General features: G+C 47.5%; 1 protein-coding gene across 2 annotated transcripts in view; it reads right to left on the reverse strand.

Annotated features, from left to right (window-relative positions):
* Positions 1 to 23,009, reverse strand: part of CAMK2A (calcium/calmodulin dependent protein kinase II alpha) — a 602,280-nt gene that overhangs the window by 202,854 nt on the left and 376,417 nt on the right. For both annotated transcript variants that reach the window (XM_078653588.1, XM_078653589.1), the window contains exon 6: positions 15,864 to 15,936. In XM_078653588.1, coding sequence (XP_078509714.1) covers positions 15,864 to 15,936 — 73 coding nt within the window. The remainder of the gene's footprint in view (positions 1 to 15,863; positions 15,937 to 23,009) is intronic.

The raw sequence follows: 23,009 nt of genomic DNA on the forward strand, positions 1-23,009 counted from the left end.
TTCAACTTAAATATGTCTAATGGAACATCTGAAGATGACTTGAACATTAAGATGCATGGCGTGCAGGTGACACCCCCTAATTGCGTATGCAACAGTTAAATGCAGCACAGTTTTCCATGTAGTATTTTTGGTTTGGCCCTGCAAAGTTCACCGGCTGGACCTTGTATTAGTTGTTCGATGGGAGTTTCGGGGGTTCTAATATGCAACTAATGACACGTCCCACATCGCAGTTCCCTTTCCCTGCCCCCCAGCACATATAGTATAGCTACTCTCCAACGCACAAACTCGTCACATATAACTTAGTCAAATGGAATGTTCGGGGTATAGGCTCAGTACAGAGGTGGCATAGGGTGCCTGCACAACTACTCAGGCGCAAGGCACAGATAGTGTTCCTGCAGGAATCGCACTTAACGGAAGCAGATAGGCAAAAACGGAAAAGAAATGGAAGGGGCAAATATTCTCTACTAATTACTCTGCTTTTGCTAGGGGAGTAATGATCTGGATTAGACATGGGGCCCTGTTTGTGGAACTGGAAATGTGCATAAACGTTCAGGGTAGATATATTTTTCTTCATGGGATGCTAGATGGCACACGGGTTGTATTGGGCAATTTATATGTGCCAAATTTTGACCAGAATAAATACTTCATGTGATTAAACATGATACTAGCGTGTCGGGATGCGCACCCATGGATCATGGGGGGACTGTAATGCAGTGATGGCTCTCGGTCTCGATTGTTCTCACTCCCCCCCCCCCCCCCAGAGAAGCAAGGCACCATTACACAAGCAGATGCTCTCAGAAACTGGGTGAACAGGTGGGAACTGTGTGATGTCTGGAGGAACAGGAATCTAATAAAGAAAGAATACTCATTCTACTCCCCAGTCCACCAAATACACTCGAGGATAGATAGATTTCTTTGCTCCCTATCTATAGCCACGCGAGTGACGCATGCCACGTATCCTGTCTAAACCTTTTTGGACCATAACCCATTAGAGATCTCTATCAGCTGGGGCAGAATCCCCACCCCAGTCCCCACGTGGAAGTTATGGCCCCAATTGCTGGAGGACCCCGTGTTCCGTTCTACTACCTTCCCACTGCAATCACAAATTACTTCTCTGAGAATGGCAACACCGCGTCCTCGGTCTTAGTTGAGTGTGATGCACTCAAGGCAGTACACGGGAAAATGCGATCTGCACCACTGTGGGTGCACAAGAAGAGATACATAAAAGCTTGCAATCAGTAGAGGAGTCTAGGGGTGTGCTGGAACAGGAAGCGGCGAAAGACCCTTCAAAACAGGCTCTCCTATAGGAGGTGTGCATTCAACATGCTGAGCTATTAGAGACCCTCAGGGTTATAAACTAAAGGGCCTTCACACAGTTAAAACACACAGGTGCAGATAAATCCAGAACACTTCTAGCGGAGATTCTGAGCGAGGACCCCCCCAGCTACTGTAATTAGTCAAATCACCACGCCTGGGGGTGACACAATATATACCCAGCAGGACATCAACGACGCCTTCTGTACATATTATGCCACGCTCTACGATAAGCCACCTTCACTAGATGCCAAGCACATAGACACCTTCTTAGACAATTTTCCCTATCCCCAGATACCTGCAGAAGCGCAAACAAGCTGAGCAGGTCCCATCACGAGGGCTGAAATAAAGTCTGCTATCAATGGGCTCCCACAAAATAAAGCACCGGGACTGGACGAACTACCAGTGGAGTTTTTTGCTACCTATACTGAGGTTTTATTTCTTCAATTAGCAGTCCTCTATAATAAATCGCTCAACTTGGGTCACCTTCCCGATACTACCGCCCAGGCCCTGGTGGTCTCATTGCCCAAACCGGGGAGGGACGCGGCAGAAATGACAGGATATCGCCCGCTATCACTTTTGGCGACAGAATATAAAATACTGAGCAAGATCTTGGCAAATAGGCTCCTTCCCTACTTACACAAGCTAATACACATAGACCAATGCGGATTCATACCAGCACGCAGTACATCTTTAAACATAATTAGAGTACACCATATAATGGCAACAAACCTTGAACATCTCCCAACCGCCGGTTGCATTCCGCTTGACTTGAGGCAGGCGTTCAATACACTTTCCTGAGATTATATGTTCAAGGTCATTGAGAATACCTCAGTTGGCTGCACCTGTTATACGAGGCTCCCACAGCGAGAGTCCGGACAGGCGGAAACATTTCACGGGAATATCAGATATGCAGGGGCACACGACAGGGGTGCCCCCTTTCCCCACTGCTGTTCGTACTAGCGCTGGAGCCGCTGGCGCTTATGCTGCGCCAAGAAGCTAACCAATTCGGGATACCAGTGGGCAAATCCACACATCTAATATCTGCATACGCGGATGACATAATTATATATGTGCGAGATCTCCTGAGCGATCTAGACCCTATCCCAAGAACCTTTGCATGGTTCGAAAGTATATCGGGCCTCACTATCAATGAAACAAAATCGAACTCCTTCTTTTTTCAATGTCACGCAAGCCCCGAAGAGGTTGGCTGTGGGCAGTACTCATTACCAGTGGCACAGCACACTTTCAAATATCTTGGTATAGATATATACCGATCCCATACAGATATGCTGGAAGGCAACTTTAATAGGGCAATCAGGGGGATACGCTCAAAGGTCGCCTTTGGACCACACTACCTCTCTCACTCATGGGGCGAGTGGCAGTGTCAAAAATGGTGGTCCTCCCCCCGGCTCCTATATTACTTCACTAATTTGCCTCCATCCACTTTCCATACACTAGACCCTGTACTCTCAGATATTGTTTGGGGAGCGGTACGGCGCAGGGTGAGCCTTAAAATACTACAGCTGGAGACATGTAAAGCAGGGTGGGGATACCGGACTTCCGGGCGTAATAATCGCATGCCAATTGCAATGCCTATCCTATTAGACGGCGGGCCGCAACCTGCAGGAGATCGGATTCACTGCACAAAAGAGTAACCAGGGAACCCTACACACATTACTGCTACCACAGTGTAAAATCCCTCCGGATGCTCCACCTCTACTGCGCACAGTAATACTGTTCTGGAGGAAAGCGCTGCACTATACATCCCGCTGCAGCCCTATGCAGGCAACATTCTGCTACTGGAAATCCTGAACCCAAGTTGTAGGCTTACGAGGTGCAGGATTAGGGCATGGTCAGACGATGGGATGGACAGGATAGAAGCGTTATTCAACAGCGAGATTTTAATGGACCGTGAGAACTTTGTACGGGAAACCAGTGTGCCAAATCATCTCTACATGATACACACAGCGATATTGCAATATGTAAGGAAACATTGGGACCCCAGAGGGAGAAACCCCAAACACCTGAATTAGTTAAATCCTTATACTACATGGCGGGTGTCTGCTTTGGAACTCTTAAATCATTAAGCAGATTTTTCCCTCTACTTCCTCAACCAGCCAAGGAAATGGTGGCTCGGGCGCTCATCTTGTCCCGCCTGGATTATGCGAATGCGCTCTTTCTTGGTATACCTGGATTTCTGGTCAATAAATTGCAACTAATCCAAAACGCAGCAGCCAGACTTTAATTTAACATCTCTAAGCGATCAAGTATTGTGAGAAGTTGGCCTGGTAGGGGATGTTTCCAATTCTGGAACCACCTACTACCTGACCAAACAATCCCTTATGGTGTCTGGTTGTAAGTCAACCTTATTAGACAAGCTATCCTAGGGGTAGCATGGACTAAGCAGCCTAAAGGCTTAACTTAAGAGGTCGCGTTAAGCGAGCTGTTTTACCACATACAATCCTGTAATACCAAATGAAAGGACACCACACAAGTATATATTATAAAAATATATGTGTTTATTACTAAAAACAATCCCCAGTATTCTTTATGAATAAAGGGGCACAAGCGTTAAATCAAAAGCACTGTTTAAACATACAAGTTGCACAATTATGGATGAGGGCGGGTGGCCACTCAAACCATATACTAAACAAGTGGTATAAGAGAGGCCACTCGAACAGTGGTTAGGCCTAGGGCCTAGGGAATCGCTGGGAGCAGTCAGGACAAGCAATGCTGAAGTCGGGAATGGCCCTCGGGATTCGGGAGATGTGCGGAAAGCGCACGCATGCACCAATGTTAACCAATGGTGCGTAAAAGTCATAGAGTTAAAGTTTAAGGACACTTCCGCTGAACCTAGAGGAACAAAACTTAACACACAGACCCTAGAGGTGTGCACCAGTGTGGGAACACCGGCGGAGCAAAGTTACCTCACCCACAGGAAGTGGGTGCACAGGGTCGAAGTGGCGTCGGGTTTTGACACGCAGGCTCTTGGTGCTTGAAGCTGAAAGGGCTGCAGGCGGGTTAAAGATGAAGTGTCCGGTGGAGTCCAAGGGTGGACTCAAGTTGTAGAGTACCTGAAAGCAGAGGGGACAGAGTCTGGGTCACTCAGCAGTGACCAGGGTGGAACCAGGACGGAACCAGGCAATGTCGGGCGCAATCAGGTGGTCGTCGAGGAGCTTCTCTCCGCTTTCACGTGGGCTCTGGGGCATCTGCGACGTCCAGGAGCAGGTCACGATCTGTCCCACGCAGGCTCTCACCGTCGGTGCAGTCGGCTTCAAGTTTGGAGCAAACAAGCCTTGGCAAGAGCAATCCACGCGGGATCGGAAGATTGCTTCTCACTCGGACCAGGAAGGTCAGAGTCAGGGCTCCTTTTCAGGGGAGCTGGTGTGGATCTGGAGCAACCAGATTCACGAGTCTTCTTTGTAGTTTCGTCGGCACAGGGACCACTAGCCAGCTGGCAAGTGACTGGGCCAACGCGTTGAGCCAAATAGAGCCAAAGGGCCCCACGCAGCACTCGTCGAGTGTGGAGGGCTGAACTTCGGCTCAGGAGCAGCTCGGGGTAGGGGCTTCTCAAACCCCGGTGCACAGCTTCGAGGGTCACTCGTGGGCTGCACGGTCAGCGTCTCGTGGTCAATTCAAGATGGCGTGCCCCACGCTTCCGGTCGCCTCCACGGGTCTCAGCTCTGCAGGGACTGTGGATCGGGCTGTTGGAAGGCAGGCAAGCTTGATCTCGTCGATCTCAGTCGCTCGAGTTCCGGCGGGAACTGCAACTAAGTAGACGTCGAGGGCTGGATGGTGCCTGCTGCTGCAGGGTGGTCACTCCTTGACCACAAGGGAGATTCTTCGGGCTTCCACGATGAGATGGAGGGCGAAGGGTCCAGAATTGCGTTTCAAATGTTTCTTCCAGGAAATCTGCTGTGCATTGGCACTGCTCCCACTCTTATTCCAATCTGGGGGGCGTGATTACCTGCTAGGTCCCCTCCTATGGGTGGGACCCAGGAAGTGGGTGGATACACCCCCTTCCTTTGATCCAGGCCGCCCTGGCACGAGGGCTGGAGTGCCCCAGAACCGGTTTGGCCGGATTATGCAAGGGGCAGCCTTGTGCGCCCCAGGCAGTGTCTGGTTTCTTTCAAACCTCCCTGCTACAATACACTATCTCCTGTCTGGAGGGTGGTGACACCCTCCTGTGACAGGAAACCCTTTGTCCAGGCCCCATCTGCTGAGTTTCGGTCAACTGCAGGGGTCCAGACATTTGTCTGGGGCAGAGGCATCCATTTTGTGGATCTTAAGGTCTTTGGAGAAATTAACCGCATTTAGTAAAGGAACATGTCTTACCCCTCTAGAGGGGTGGAATGCCATCCCCGTCGCCAGAACTGGCGAGGGGATGGTATTCCAAATCGTATGACACCTTACACGACATGTTTTGATAAAGCCAAACCAAAGTTGCTATATAACCGCGAGGATTATAAGGCGCTTAAGAGTATATGGTATGGCATTATCCTGAAACAGCTTAGGGAGTTGTTCCCGACAGCTGCAGACAGGCTCAGCTCATGCTAGAGCTCCATCTCACATAAAACCACGCACCCTGCCTCCAGGATTGATGAGGCCTTCCATAGGAGTGGCTCACAGGTTTACATGTGTCCAGATATAGGTTTAGATATAGGTATACTATATCTAAGCAAGGGGTGATTACACCACCTTACCCCAGCTGAGTGATCAGCCAGTTGTGTCAATTTAAGAACCAGCCAGGGGTGGCAAAAGATATGCTGCAGCCCCTGGTAGGCCTTGGTGGCCCCTATGCCCTGGGCACCTATAGTGCATTATACAGGGGCTGACAAGGAGTCCATTTCCAATTGTGGTATGTACCTAGGGTACATGGAATCCATTTTACAGAGAGAGCAGATGGCCTGGGGCCCTGATTAGCAGGAAACCAGGTCAACTAAGTCAAAAAACCAGCTAAACACAGGCAAAAAATCTGGGGTAACCATAGTCAGGTAGCCACCTTCCTACATAACCCCCCCCAAACGAAAGGAGATAAGGCTATCCTTGGCCAGGTAAGCCTATATTGCCTGAGTGGCCATATAAGGAAGTACCTGCACTAGCATGGGTACCCCCTGTCTCATGGTCCACTAAGCAGTCCCTCACCCTTTGGGTATTAGAGGGTCTCCACCATAGGGAATCACTACCTTGGGTGTGTTTATGCAAAGTTAAAGGCTGGTTTGGATATGGAGTATTGAAGTGAGGCCCTACTAAGTTAGGGCTTGGCTTCCTCCAATTATCTTCCACCATGTGTGCCTTTCTTTCTTTAACTGAGTTGCACTGTGCTCTCAGGGTCAACCTCTGGCTACCTAAAGCTGGAGGCTGGGTCCCTCTGTTTGGCTTGCTGGAGGGACAGTTCAGGTTTGGGCCCTTTGGGTCCCAGGTTTGGCTGTGCCCAACAGAATCCATCTGTGGGAGGTCCCTAACTGTTTTTAAGGGGGCTCCCTCAGGAGTTTTTAAAGTTTTCACCTCACTAGGGCTACTAGTTTTGGTGCACCTAATCTGTTGATGGGGGTGCTTTATTTGACAGGGGGCCCTCTGGGTCTCACTGTCCTTCTTGTCCTCTGCAGCCCTGGGCTGGCTAAGGCAAGGGAGAGAGGGGCAGGTTACCTGCTCCAGACTGGGTCCCACCTGAGAAGGGTCCACTGACATCAGGGGTTCTGTCAGGCTAGGCCCAACCACCTCTGGGGCAGTTCCTTCATCAGGGGTAAGATCAGTTCCCTGAGGAGGCTGATCCTGTCCTAAAGTCTGGTGAGGGGGAGATTTCTCTTCCTCCTCCATGCTCTCAGTTTGTGTGGAGTTATCCATCATCTCAGGTTTCACAACACACATATCAGTTTGAGTTTGGGCTGTGGCCATCACAGCCCCACCAACCTTTTCAGGAGGAGACTCAGTTTGGGTTTCTGCTGTTATCATAACAGCTTTGCTATTCTGTTCAGGAAGAGCTTTTGCTAAAGATGGGGCAGAGAGTTTCTCAGCCCTACCAACCTTTTCAGGAAGGACATCTTGAATTGGGGCTGTAGCCATTACAGCCCCACTAACCTTTCCATTGGAATTTACCATTCTAGAATGGGTTTCCTGTTCAACCTCAGCCCAGGCTGAGATCTCCAAATCATTACCAAGTAGGCAGTCTACAGGCAAGTTGGGTGACACTGCCACTCTCTTTGGGCCAATGACACCTCCCCAGCTGAGACTTACTACTGCCATGGGATGATTTGTTTGGATTCCATCAATGTTTGTAACCTGGTATGTGGCACCAGGTAAAAGTTGCTTAGAGGGGACTATGCCATCAGCCACCATGGTGATGCTAGCCCCTGTGTCTCTAAAAGCTTCAACTTTCAAACCATTGATGATGGGTTCTTGTCTATACTTGCTCAAAGTATTTGGGCAAGCAGAGAAGTTGGCAAACCCCATGCCAGTCTCATAAACAAGATCATTGGGTGATGGGGACCTGGATAGGCCAGGGTCCACCTGAGCTCCAACAGTAAACCCACCCAGATTCCTGGGTGTGCTTCCACTTCCTGGGGGATTACTGCTGACAGTAACAGGAGGTGTTGAAGCTGGCTTTGGAGGTATATTTTCTTTATTGTTATTCTTGGGACAACAGTTGTCTGTTTTGTAATGCCCAACCTGTTTACAGGCATAACAATAAGGCTTTTTCTCAGTTGAAGAAGTGTCTTGGGACCCACCCCCATCCTTGGAGTTTTGGGGCCCTGGGGAAGTCTTTTCTTTATTTTTATCCCCACCCTTATCTTGAGGCTTGGTAGACTCCTTCTTCTGGTTACTGTCCTGATTCTTAGGCCTAATCCTGGTTCTGACCCACTTGTCTGCCTTCTTTCCCAATTCTTGGGGAGAGGTCAGATCAGAGTCCACCAGGTGCTGGTGTAATAGCTGGTTCTGACAATTACTTAGGATCTGCTCCCTCATAATCAAATTATACAATCCTGTAAAGTCATGTACTTTGCTGCCATGTAGCCAACCCTCCAGAGCCTTAGTAGCACAATCTACAAAATCAGTCCAGTCCTGAGTCTGTGTCTTCTGGGTATCTCTGAACTTCAACCTGTACTGTTCAGTGGTTAAGCCAAACCCATCTATCAGAACACTCTTCAGGACTTTGTAATTGTTTGCATCCTCATGTCTAACAGTGAGGAGCTTATCTCTCCCTTTCTCTGAAAAGGAGTACCATAAGATTGCTGCCCACTGTTCCTCAGGAACCTGCTGTACCATGCAGGCTCTCTCAAGAGCAGTTATCCACTTGTGGATGTCATCCCCTTCCTTGTAGGGGGGCACAATCTTTGTCAGGTTTCTACTATCATAGGACCTGGGTTTCTCTTTAGGAATATTGCTGCCACCAGTGGCATCTAAGCCACACAATTTCTGCTCTCTTGCCAAGGCAAGTTTAGCTTGAGCCAAGGCTACCTCCTCCCTCTCTATCTGGAGTTTGACAGCCCTCATTCTGGCCCTATGCTCTAGCTTTTGAGAAGCACTCATGCCTCTCTGTGATTCTCTGGAGGCACTAGAAACATGAGAGTCCCCTGAGGGAGATCTCACCCTTCTGTTGCCTGGGAGAATAACATGTTGGGTTCTGGGGAGGTGCTGGCCCTCTCCATTCCCCAGTAGGTCCAAGTTGGCCTGGCTAAGCCTGGCAACTGGAACCTGGCTACCCTGATCCTGAACTTCTAAGTCCTCAACATCTGAGTCCTCATCTAAGTCATCATCATCCTCCTCCTCCTGAGGGGGATCAGTTTCAGGGGGGTTCCCTCCACTTCCTGTGTCTAGGGAAGCTGCCTTTGCCTTCTCTAAGTCATCCTGTTCTAGGATTTCTACCAGGATTAGGCAGGTGGGGCTTCTGCCCCTTTTTAACCCTCTTGCTTTGCACAAGGCAATCAAGTCTCTGCGGGTTAGTTTGTCATATCCAAAAGTGGCCTGGGTAGGGTCAACTGTCACAGGAGTAGACCCTGAGGCTTTTCCTGTGTCAGACATGGTTACTAGTGAGGTGTAAGTGGTGCACTTACCTACACTAAGTGTTTTCCTACTGTACCTTGCTAGTTAGTTGTAGTCAGGGTGTGCTAATCCCTTCAACCTACAACTACTAAGTTCAGTAGAACTTAATATGCTAAGCTTTTGATTTATATGTACCTAGAGGTACTTGATGTGATCTTTCAATTTGATATAAAGATTGCAATGGTAAAACAACAGCAAGCTCAAATCCGCACCGCTGCTCACCAATGTGAGAAGTTGGCCTGGTAGGGGATGTTTCCAATTCTGGAACCACCTACTACCTGACCAAACAATCCCTTATGGTGTCTGGTTGTAAGTCAACCTTATTAGACAAGCTATCCTAGGGGTAGCATGGACTAAGCAGCCTAAAGGCTTAACTTAAGAGGTCGTGTTAAGCGAGCTGTTTTACCACATACAATCCTGTAATACCAAATGAAAGGACACCACACAAGTATATATTATAAAAATATATGTGTTTATTACTAAAAACAATCCCCAGTATTCTTTATGAATAAAGGGGCACAAGCGTTAAATCAAAAGCACTGTTTAAACATACAAGTTGCACAATTATGGATGAGGGCGGGTGGCCACTCAAACCATATACTAAACAAGTGGTATAAGAGAGGCCACTCGAACAGTGGTTAGGCCTAGGGCCTAGGGAATCGCTGGGAGCAGTCAGGACAAGCAATGCTGAAGTCGGGAATGGCCCTCGGGATTCGGGAGATGTGCGGAAAGCGCACGCATGCACCAATGTTAACCAATGGTGCGTAAAAGTCATAGAGTTAAAGTTTAAGGACACTTCCGCTGAACCTAGAGGAACAAAACTTAACACACAGACCCTAGAGGTGTGCACCAGTGTGGGAACACCGGCGGAGCAAAGTTACCTCACCCACAGGAAGTGGGTGCACAGGGTCGAAGTGGCGTCGGGTTTTGACACGCAGGCTCTTGGTGCTTGAAGCTGAAAGGGCTGCAGGCGGGTTAAAGATGAAGTGTCCGGTGGAGTCCAAGGGTGGACTCAAGTTGTAGAGTACCTGAAAGCAGAGGGGACAGAGTCTGGGTCACTCAGCAGTGACCAGGGTGGAACCAGGACGGAACCAGGCAATGTCGGGCGCAATCAGGTGGTCGTCGAGGAGCTTCTCTCCGCTGTCACGTGGGCTCTGGGGCATCTGCGACGTCCAGGAGCAGGTCACGATCTGTCCCACGCAGGCTCTCACCGTCGGTGCAGTCGGCTTCAAGTTTGGAGCAAACAAGCCTTGGCAAGAGCAATCCACGCGGGATCGGAAGATTGCTTCTCACTCGGACAAGGAAGGTCAGAGTCGGGGCTCCTTTTCAGGGGAGCTGGTGTGGATCTGGAGCAACCAGATTCACGAGTCTTCTTTGTAGTTTCGTCGGCACAGGGACCACTAGCCAGCTGGCAAGTGACCGGGCCAACGCGTTGAGCCACATAGAGCCAAAGGGCCCCACGCAGCACTCGTCGAGTGTGGAGGGCTGAACTTCGGCTCAGGAGCAGCTCAGGTTGGGGGCTTCTCAAACCCCGGTGCACAGCTTCGAGGGTCACTCGTGGGCTGCGCGGTCAGCGTCTCGTGGTCAATTCAAGATGGCGTGCCCCACGCTTCCGGTCGCCTCCACGGGTCTCAGCTCTGCAGGGACTGTGGATCGGGCTGTTGGAAGGCAGGCAAGCTTGATCTCGTCGATCTCAGTTGCTCGAGTTCCGGCGGGAACTGCAACTAAGTAGACGTCGAGGGCTGGATGGTGCCTGCTGCTGCAGGGTGGTCACTCCTTGACCACAAGGGAGATTCTTCGGGCTTCCACGATGAGATGGAGGGCGAAGGGTCCAGAATTGCGTTTCAAATGTTTCTTCCAGGAAATCTGCTGTGCATTGGCACTGCTCCCACTCTTATTCCAATCTGGGGGGCGTGATTACCTGCTAGGTCCCCTCCTATGGGTGGGACCCAGGAAGTGGGTGGATACACCCCCTTCCTTTGATCCAGGCCGCCCTGGCACGAGGGCTGGAGTGCCCCAGAACCGGTTTGGCCGGATTATGCAAGGGGCAGCCTTGTGCGCCCCAGGCAGTGTCTGGTTTCTTTCAAACCTCCCTGCTACAATACACTATCTCCTGTCTGGAGGGTGGTGACACCCTCCTGTGACAGGAAACCCTTTGTCCAGGCCCCATCTGCTGAGTTTCGGTCAACTGCAGGGGTCCAGACATTTGTCTGGGTCAGAGGCATCCATTTTGTGGATCTTAAGGTCTTTGGAGAAATTAACCGCATTTAGTAAAGGAACATGTCTTACCCCTCTAGAGGGGTGGAATGCCATCCCCGTCGCCAGAACTGGCGAGGGGATGGTATTCCAAATCGTATGACACCTTACACGACATGTTTTGATAAAGCCAAACCAAAGTTGCTATATAACCGCGAGGATTATAAGGCGCTTAAGAGTATATGGTATGGCATTATCCTGAAACAGCTTAGGGAGTTGTTCCCGACAGCTGCAGACAGGCTCAGCTCATGCTAGAGCTCCATCTCACATAAAACCACGCACCCTGCCTCCAGGATTGATGAGGCCTTCCATAGGAGTGGCTCACAGGTTTACATGTGTCCAGATATAGGTTTAGATATAGGTATACTATATCTAAGCAAGGGGTGATTACACCACCTTACCCCAGCTGAGTGATCAGCCAGTTGTGTCAATTTAAGAACCAGCCAGGGGTGGCAAAAGATATGCTGCAGCCCCTGGTAGGCCTTGGTGGCCCCTATGCCCTGGGCACCTATAGTGCATTATACAGGGGCTGACAAGGAGTCCATTTCCAATTGTGGTATGTACCTAGGGTACATGGAATCCATTTTACAGAGAGAGCAGATGGCCTGGGGCCCTGATTAGCAGGGAACCAGGTCAACTAAGTCAAAAAACCAGCTAAACACAGGCAAAAAATCTGGGGTAACCATAGTCAGGTAGCCACCTTCCTACAAGTATCAGATCACATCTGCTGGATCTTCACTGGCTGCCCGTTGCCCAGCGGGTGCAGTTCAAGGCCCTCATTCTAACCCACAGAGCCTTGCACGACTTAGGTCCCTCCTACATAAGAAAAAGGGTGGCCTTTTATACACCCAGGAGGTCTTTACGATCGGCTTCTCATAGGCTGATGACCACTCCCCACTTTCGTCGCTCTAGGATGGGCGGCCAGTCTCTTTCAGTCAAAGTAGCCTCTTTATGGAATGCCCTTCCTGTCGTGCTGCGCCACACCCAGGATTTTCAGCGATTCAAGAAGCTTCTCAAAACTCACCTCTTCAACCAGGCCTACTAATTCTTGATCTAACCTCAGGTTGCTACCGCTTGGCGCCAGGATACTCATGAGTAATTGTGCGCGTAATAAATTCCATATAACGTACCATAACATGGGACAAGGATGGCATCTCATCAAATGGCTTTATGTGGGTGTCCGGGTGCACGCTGCAGTGCTCCTCGATGTCCTACGAGCTAAAGGGGTGGAAGATGTGGGTCAGGAGATTTCAGACAGAGGATGGGCTGCTATATTGGAACACCCCCAAAAAGTGACCCGAAATGCAAAATTGTAATGTATTCAATGTATGGGCCTACACAGAGCCTACCTTAAACCACGCCGTCTACAGCGGATGTTCCCAAATACACAACATCAATGCCCTAGATTTCAGTTGGAGTAAGCAGATTTAATACATATGATATGTGCATGCCCACACCTGAGAGGGTTTTGGGGGGAGGTCCAGCATTATCTGGAGGCAGCAAAACACCTACATATTGCAGACTCTGTGCTGGAGTGTCTATTAGGCCTACGCCAATGCCCGGCCTCACATAAAGTACAACTCCAATTCATTGACCTTGCACTTATCATAGCCAAAAAATCCATAACAATGAGATGGAAGTCATCAAAACCTCCTACGACATACACCTGGCACAGCAGAACGCACTGCTCTACGTCGAGGGGAGGCCCTTGGGCTCCAGAAGAATCAGATATCCATGGAATGGGATACCATGTTAGAAGCCTTTAAAAGTATAGATCCTAAAATGACACCTACTACCCCGAATGCACAATAGGCAACTCTGATGCACGGGTCGGCAGGAGTATACTGTACATAGGATTAGGCTAAGGTACACGATCAATATACTATAAAAGGAGATGCAAATTGCACTTGGTTGTAAACTATACACTGTATAGTGAAGTTTGCGGGACCACAGTTGGGAGGGGTGGAGGAGTGTTGGATAGTTTGTACTATACAATGTTTGCCCGTATCCATGATATCTGTGAAATTAAGGACAAGTATTATGTACATGTGCGGCATAAGACTCTGAAATGACTCAGTACGGAATTGCAGAGCATTGTCGCTTGTAACTGTATGATACCACACTGGACAGAATGTAATGTTCCGGCCTTTTGTTACAGCCAAGTATGGCGAATATAATTGGAAATTCAAATAAAAACATTAAGATGTATGGCACTTCCTGGAATCCTAGCCTGAAGACAAAGGCAGATGAATCCGTTCTCCCAGGTTCTGACTATAAGGGACTGTCCAACACAGAGGCTAGGCCGTTGCAGTATGGGACAAAAACGTAGCCATTCTACGAACAACAATTTCCCCAGCCCCTCCACAAGCATCCAAATGTAAAGAAACTGCATTTTGCCCCAAGAATTCTTTGTGGAATGCGAGAGAGCGTGGAGGCCTGGGAGCCATAACTCATTGCAATGGTGCCATCTCTTTCTTTTCCCCTCTCCACGGGTATCCTTGTCCTACTGTTGCCTTCTAAGATTGCCTCATGGTTCTGAAAGCAGCTTAATGAGGCTCATATTGGTGCTAAACTAAAGTCAAGAATAAATAAAACCATACTCCCCTTCCCACGCAGCTCTGTCTTTACTTCTATTCTCCACAGCAATCGGCTACAGCTAAAGTGACTACAACGTGAGATGTTCGTGCTGCACAAAGCTCAACAGTGAATATATTATACAAGTCAAGGGAGAGTAGCAGAGTTTCTACAAACGGGGGGCATATTATCAAGCCCGCGATAAATGCGTTAGCGACTTTTTAAAGTCGCTAACGCATTTTTTTTTATCGCACTATTCTCAATACGTCTGTAACCGGAGTTAGAGATGTATTCTTGACTTCATCTATCACCCTCGCGCTGGGGGCGATAGATAACGCTAATGGGATGCAGGGTGTGCGTTCCCAAGTCCAACCACATGTAGAGTGAGGTTGGAGGTGGTAACACCCTATTATCAAGGCAGGCGTTGGGAGAAGGAGACCTGCGATAAACTCGTTTATCGTAGGTCTCCCAACGCCTGCTTTGATTAGGTGTTAGACATTGATAACATGGGGATGTGGATCATAAAGCTGCATCCACCCCCCCATATTATCAAGGCACACATTAGCGCGTGACAACAATGCTTGTTTTCACGCGCTAATGTTCCCTATTGCCGACTATCGCCGGATTTAATATCGCCTACGTGTTGCGCATTGATAATAACACGCTATCACGGCGATAAAATCCGGCGATAGGGAAATGTGCGATGTGCGTTTTTCAACGCACATCTTGATAATATGCCCCGTAGTGTTTTTACAGATAGCGGGGTTATTTGCAAGTATTGTCCCTGAAAAGGTTTATTATCAATCAGATTGAGCAGGAGAGATGGGTTTGTAAATAGGCTCAAATGTGACCGGTCTGTATCATTAACACGAGGGGTCTTATCTTTTCTCGTGGTGTATATGATATGGGTTACATAGCACAGGCATTCAAATATTCAAAGTTAAACTAGAGCAGGTTAGCAGTGGGGTAGCATAGTTAGGGCACGCTGAGGCAATGGAGGTTATAGCAAAGTAGGCTAAGTCCTAGTCGTAGTCCTAGTGTATCCTATATTTTCTTATATAATTTGTACTTTTGCCTTTTTATTATTAACTTCGTAAGCATCTCCAGAGAGAAGGTTTGTGTAACAGTGTTATTCTTTTCAAGGTCTGAAAAATTCAGCTACTCAGAAAGCAAGACATTTCAGGTGTAATCGTCACACATTCACCAGTTAAGTCCAGAGATAGTGCAGGTAGAGGCGGAGGCATGGTTCGCTCGAGACGGAGTATGGATGTGTGAAGGATTCCTACGAGAGGGTGAATATGGCTTTTCAATCTAATTTGATGTCACTTCGTGTTATGCTGCTATGCACTTTTTGCTCCAATGATTTATATGGATTTTGACTGCACCACCATACTAGTTGAGCTGTGCAGAAGGCGAACTTGCCTAAAGCAAACTCGTCAAGTTTCTACAATGAGTGAGAGGATTCAGCTCAATCACATTTAGTGGCCAGTGTGCATCTTAGGGTCATTTATTTGAATTATTAGTTTACAAAATGGGTGTCAGAAGGTACTCATTTTGAACCTGCAATCAACACTACTTTGTCTCATCTTAGCACTAAAAGCATATCATGGAGGTTAGCAAAAAACATTAGGTCAATCCTGAAGAAATGACTCACCATGGTGGCACAAGCTTACCTTCAGGTCCCGGTGTACAACGCCCATCTGGTGGCAGTGCACAACAGCCTCTAGGATTTGCTGGATGCAGTGGCTGTAGAAACAGAGAAGGAGAAAGCAAGATTTTGTGTTAGAGAGGTGCTTGAACATTCATGGCATAATTATGTGATCGGGCACCGTACTGTGAAAATTTGCCATCTTTTCTCATATTACATAAATCCTGGTGTGACAACCGTTTTGACATAAATTTGCACAAATTTTAGCACCACGTGTAAGGTGCTGCTGGGCGTTGCACCATTCTCAGCACACTGTAAAGGAAGATTAGGCTCAACCACCACAATGGGATCGCATCTGCCCATACCCCTCCCCCTCAAAGCCCTTGATAGGACCTTCATGCTTTCATGCAAAGAAAAGACTGCAGGAGTATACAGGAAAACATCCCCAGCATGGTACTGACCATCCTCGTTCAGCTCTGAACCTGGCCAGCATTTTATGCAGCCTTTGCGCCTTTGAGTGGACCTTCATGCTTCCATCCAAAGGCTGAACTGGAGAGGTGTACATAAATACATCCTCAGAATTGTACTTAACGCTTTGTGGGCTGTGAACCTCACAAGCACTTTAAGGAAGAAGGCCAGGGCCTCCCAACCACTGTGGACTTTGAACGAACCATAGGGCCACGTCACATGCCCATCAACCTAAGGAGGTGGACAATCAGTCATGCCAATGCACACACATCTGTTATGGATTTTTTTGTTCCAGGGTAGAATGGGAGTTAGAGTGGGATGGACGTTTTTAAACCAGAGGGTAATCAACATCCTTTCCCTTCGGTCTTTACTTGATAGGAGGCAGAACACGGAGAAGGAGGTCAGGCTTAGCGAAGACATTGTGAGTATGCGAATCCGGGGGGAGGTCTCCTTTATGGTCAGGGGGTGTCAGACCTCTCTGCGTCGGTTTTGCCGTTTAGCCTTCTGTAGCGTTCTATAGCTTTCTTTGTCCGCTTTTTTTGGGTCAAGAGCCAGAGACACGGCCAGTTGTTTAGTGTTAAAAACATTATAAACACTATTAGCAATACAATGGAATCAGTGACTCTGCATTGAAATACTGTGAGCCGTGCTATTGAATTTTAATACATTGATACAGTCGGATATATTGATACATATTGGACAGTAGCAGTCCTATAAAAGAACATGTGTCTCCATTTTACCAACTTTCATCTAGGACTAGATCTTGCAGAGAATAAATAAACAACACTTTCTATGCCGAGATCACTTATGTAGGGATAGTGTTTCAAGTGCGCGCTATATATATTGAGTACAACTAAGGCAGACGCTTTCACACAAGAATAGCATTAAGAATATTATAAGAGAAGTGACTAGGTTATATTGGTTATCTGTCACATGAGTTGGGATTGACACTACAGAAAGAGAAGTACATAATGACCCCAGACTAAGTGAGAGTTTTCTGGCTAGATATACAGCATTGTATAGATAACATATCCACAGCAATAGATGGAATATGAAACTAGATGACAAGCTGAATACCATTGTTTAAAATAGAGAGGTGAAAATAGAGAGGTCCTGGTTCTTTCATTTTTATGTTATGACTTTACTTTTGTTTTTTATGTTAACACCTTCAGACTCCTGAGATTTGTCCGTAAAGTACCCCTGGAAGGTGGAGGTACAATAGTTGTACCCATGTGGTGAGATGCTTAACCATGTAAGCATGACTTTACATAAAAAATCTTTTTGTCACATGTGCTGTGAGGTGGGGTTCACACTGGTGTGTGTGTACACAAATATAGTGGAGAATGTATTAAGTATAGATAAAGTCCAATAAAGGTTTATACTTCTTGCAGATTGTGGACCATACTGCAGCTGGTCCACATTGACTGATACCATCACAATTAAGTATGGTATTTTTCACATTTTAAAATTATTATTTTTGCACAGAAATAGAAGAGTGACAACAAGTGGGTCCTGAAGAATGCCATGAACCAGCAGGTCACACAGGCAGAAACTTGTTGACCATACTTCAATAGGGAATATCTATACCCCTATTTTTCACTTAGCTCTTTTAGCTCTAACCATTGGGGACACCGATTAAAGTAACTTTTGTCTCCCTTGAGTTAGTTTTAAAACACTTTTACACCTACTTTGCACTCTCCCCCTAACTCCGACTTCCATTGGATGATTTGAAAACACCTCATGCTCCTCTCCTGAGGGAGAGTTGTAGCCCACACTGTGAACCTTGCAGTCACAGTGTGCAATAGGGAACCTTATGATGAAGCATGTCACCTTTGGGTGAGTGAGGGTTCTCGTCTTTATAAGACTAATGCCACCTTCTTCTTTTTTCTATACTTTCTCCCTACGCCTACACCGTAGTACATGTGTGACTCCTGCATGTAGTATTAAAGAAAGCTCTGTGGACCCTTCCAGACTACTAAACATTTTTTTTAGAGTTTTATATAGAGCGAACTTGACCCGAGACATCAGGTATCAGAGCGCTTTACATGAGCATCAGTTTCGTTACAGAAGAACACATTCATTAGGTCTTGCCTAGCATTGCAGCGCACATTTGCTGCTCGCGAAGCAAGATTTATTGGGGTAAAAGTATTTTCTGGAGAAGGACTTCTAATCCCGATCATGCTTTCAATTGGTCAATGTCTATATTTATTTAAAACCCTGTCTTTTGTTTGCTCTGCAGAGTTGTTGGTTACCGCCCTGTGAATGAATGAATGAATGAATAGTTTATTTGTGTGGTTAATCAAAACCACACAAACCATTACAATAAAACAAAGTAGAAAAAGAACACTCCATTTTTAAAAATCGAACAATTTAAAACAATAAACATTATGATTAAAATCTACAAGTCTATAATTCAATGATCATTAAGTCCAAGAAAGCTTTTTTATTTTAACTCGGCCAACAGTTGTTCATGCTCCCTTTAAGCTAAGCAATTAGTTCAGGATGATATATGACCTTAGCGCCAGAGCTTGCCAGATTACTTAGCTGGGAGAGTCCATCAGCTTCATTCGAGTCTGTTGTACAAATTTACCAAACATAGCCATATGCTTCACTGTGTCCAGTGTGTACAGTTGATGGACTGCCTCCTTTGCAGTTCTAGTCCCCCGTTGTAGCAGGATGGGCCTAAGGTAAAGTCTGTGGACTAGGCGCAAGGCCGGGCAGCAAAGTAGGATATGGGCCAAGGACTCACATTTGAATTTGCAGAGCCGACACTCCATGATCGCCATTTTTGTCGACCCGGAGAAGTATAATTCTTTAACGGGGAGAGGATGTAATCTGAGCGCAACGATCCTGTGTAGGGCTTGTCTCCCCACAGCCTGCGTAAGATGAAGTTTGGGGTTGTACTCTGTATGTGGGAGGCTTTGGGACTCGTGGAAGCCTCTTGATTCCAATGATTCCATGTCTGAGGTGCGAGAGCAAAGGCAAACTTGTTTTTTTATTGTACTTTTGATGGCAGTATACTTGATTATCTTGGGGTCCCAGTTCTCTATTGCAAGTTTCAAAACGTCTTTGGCAACGGCAAGGCTGGCTGACCAGGGGATACCGGGCTCCAGAAAAATACTTTTTATGGTAGACTTCATTGTATTCTCTGGTGCCGCCATGGTTAGATAGAAATATTTGCTCAGAGAGGCCATCTCTTCCAGCTTTTGTTGATTCAGGTTAAATTCTAACCACACTAGCTTATTCCTGGTGCATGCAGGTAGGTGGAATAACTTTTTATAGGCTGAGCAGTGGATTTTTTCTAGGTCTCTCCCTATTTTCCCTGGAAATGCCTGTTGTGCGTAATTAAGTGATGGTATTAATTTCGCCCTCAGGACTCTTTGGATAGCTGTTGTTGTGGGGCTATGTAGAGTGGCATATAGCTTACAGAGGGCGTAAATGATGCTTTGCCCTTTCGTCCGCATTTTGTGGAGATGAACTCCTGGGCGACCTGTTTCACAAAACCAAACCCCCAAATAGTTTTAGTGTTGTGTGTAATCCAAAGTTAGCAGGCCTAACCTCCACTTTGCCAGCTTTTTCTTAGGGTATTGCCCCAAAATTATTGTTTTTGATTTGGATGGGTTGGCAACCAGCTTATTTTTGGCATTGTAAGTTCCCAGGGCCGTAAGTGCTTTTTATAAGCCAATTTTAGTATGGTCTAGGAGTACCAGATCGTCGGCGTATTGCATTAGTTGGATCTTAGTATGCCCAATCCTAGGTGTTGCTAATGAGGCTCCAATCAAGGCTTGACCAATGTCTGCGGTGTATAAGTTAAAAAGCATCGGAGCTAAAACGCACCCTTGCTTTAGGCCGCGATCCGTGTCGATTTTCTCTCTAGCAGATGCACTCGAAAGTTTGATTCTTACCCAGGTTCTTGAGTACAATGAGCGGATAGCTTGTAGTAAAGATGGATCGATGTTCCAGCATGCCAACTTCTGCCAGAGGATGGAATGGTCTACGCCGTCAAAAGCTACTGAATAGTCAATAAAACAGGCAAAAACCGGCAGGCTTTGTTCGGACATGGCTTGCTGTGCTAGATATGAGAGCGCTATTCTATTGTCCACTGTTTATGCCCCAGTTCTAAACCCTGTTTGGAAATAGGGCAGAAGGCCTTCAGTACTGGCCCAGTTTGATAGTTCCGCCAGGAGGGTGCTTGCGTAGGCCTTGCCCTCAATGTCAAGCAGGGCAATCATGCGATAGTTTTGTGGGTTGGATTTTGGCCCTTTCTTGTGTATAGGGTGCAATACCGCCCTGTGGCTTTTTTGTACACGCCCTTTGGACACCAAGTCTATGGCTTCTCTCTGTTTTATGGCTGTTCTGTTATCTCAGGAGGCGTGACAGGTAACGTTCAGGCAGAGTTTATGCAATCAGCTGGGGAAGACCGCATGCGTGCTGTGCGCATGCATCTCGCGTGCCCTCTGTTTATGAGTGAGCTGGGGAGAGGAGGCGCGCGCTGAAGCTGCCCGCGCAACCCACCCTGGGCTTGTGCCCTATTCGCCAAAAGGCAGTAGCACAGCAGAGGCTCCAGAGCCCGAGCAGCATGCGCTGCTGGCCCGAGTCTGCAAGAGGTTAAATATCGCCAGCTGGGATGGCATGCGGGGATCAGGCGTTCACCAGCAACCAGGATGTGATTGAGGCGCGCCTCCGTCGACACAGCGTGACGGAGCCGAATAGAAGAGCTGCAGGCGATTCTGGAAGAGTTCTCCTGCTCCCTCCCACCATCACGCATCCCGGAGACCCGAAGGAGCCTTGCGCCATTGTGTGTCTCATCCTCCCCTCAGGTAAACACCCACGGCTGCGTGCAAGTGAAGTGTTGCCTTGTGCGGGCTGCGGGCCAGAGACTGTGCGGGCAGACGACCAATAGCGGGACTGCTGGGGTCTATGTGGCATTGCACGGAACCCTTTTTGAAAACATAAGCGCCTCACAAATCTGTATTGTTTTGAGCTATCTTGCTGGGGAACTGTTTTCTTGTAAGCGGGGCTGCTGAGGGACTGTTACTGGGAAGCGGGCTGCCGGGGAACATTTCTTTTTCATTGCGGACTGGCGGGACATTCAAGTGATAGTGAGCCCCACTCCTGATAACACTCAAGTATCGGGGCTCATGAACCATGCCTAATTGATTGTGGGCCGTCCACCTGAACGCACTGTGTTAGCGGGCCACCAAGGACTGTGCTGATACCATAGTACATTGTGAATACTAGAACTGGGTGCAAACATCTGTTGAGCTGCACAGAATTGCTTTGTTAACAGACTCTTGTGGAATTGTTGTAGTGTTCTGAGAATTCAGTTGAAGTTTATATGGGGCTGCATTTACTCTAAAAATAATAATATATAAGAAATTCCTGCAGTTATGCTTCAGGGATATTGACCATCATATGAGGCTATGAAAACATTGAAATATAAGACTTTGGGTTAGCTCATTCGCATTTCCACGTAGAATTTAATGCCTCTGTAGTGCTTTCCTTCATAGAGCAAGATGTCTGAAATACACCTAGTCTGAATAAAATACCTGGAGGCCTTGTGCAGCAAATTTGGCGGATCGATGGAGGGTTGAGTGCAAAGCCTTGCTGAAGGCAGGCCCTACAGCAAACCCCCACTGCGCACAGCCAATACTAGTTCGCAGATGTGGGTTGGGTGCAGTATGAGAGGTTGGGCACAGGACATGGATGCTGACCAGGCCCTTTGGCCAACTCCTGCTGCTCATGGCCAAATGCCATGCATAACAAGGAGTGTAGTGCTGCAATAACAAGGAGTGTGGTACTGCATGGGGGTTGGGCAGAGGGTTTGGCCGTAGGGCAGGCCCTGCATTCAACCCACACTTCACATACCTGAATGCCATGCGCACTGGTGGTTGGGTGGCTTGCAGTAGTTGGAAGCAGGCCAAAGAACATGCCTATACACGTTATGCATGGCCAAAGGCAGTGATAGTGGGTGTGAGCCGCTGCATCAGGGATTTGATTGAAGGTTGTGTGCTATAAGGGATGGTCTCTTCAAGTGAGTTGGTTGCAGGGCCTGGCCCCGAGAGACAAACCTCTTTGTCCGATCTCGTCTGCGCACAAATAGTTATAGTTTAGTCTAACTATAACTTCCGCACCCATTAAGAGTTGCTTATGACCTCACATATTACATCACTTGTGACATATTAAATATTATCATTGTTGACACCACTGTTGTATAGCTCCTATATATCCTTATATCGTGTTAAGTTAGCATAGGTACATTTGAGATTTAAACGCCATTTTTCCTTTCTTGCAACTTCTGCACACGACCCTTAATTGTTGACTTAGCTTTCAACCTAGTGGTTTGCCGTGGTGTATGTGAGAATAATATGTTATTGCTCTGATATCAGTTTTGTTTAATAAACCATGTCTGCACGGAGAGTGCTGAAGTTTCAGGAGCAACACGATATGGAATTGTTATGAGGTCTGATCTCCACGCCTTCATAGTCATAACACAAGTGCAGCCTTTGCCAACTTGGGCTTGAGGCGGGATTGATATTGCTTTGCACGAGAATTGCTAACACACTTGATGCGGTGCACATGCAGAGAGAGCTGGTGTATGCTGATGTGATTCCTTCATGCTAGGACACTAAGGTATGGGCCCGCCCTAAAACAACCCAAAGAGACCTTCTTAGCTAATAATATAATATATGTGACAGGGAGG

Source organism: Lissotriton helveticus, chromosome 7 (assembly GCF_964261635.1).
Source record: "Lissotriton helveticus chromosome 7, aLisHel1.1, whole genome shotgun sequence".
NCBI lineage: Eukaryota > Metazoa > Chordata > Amphibia > Caudata > Salamandridae > Lissotriton > Lissotriton helveticus.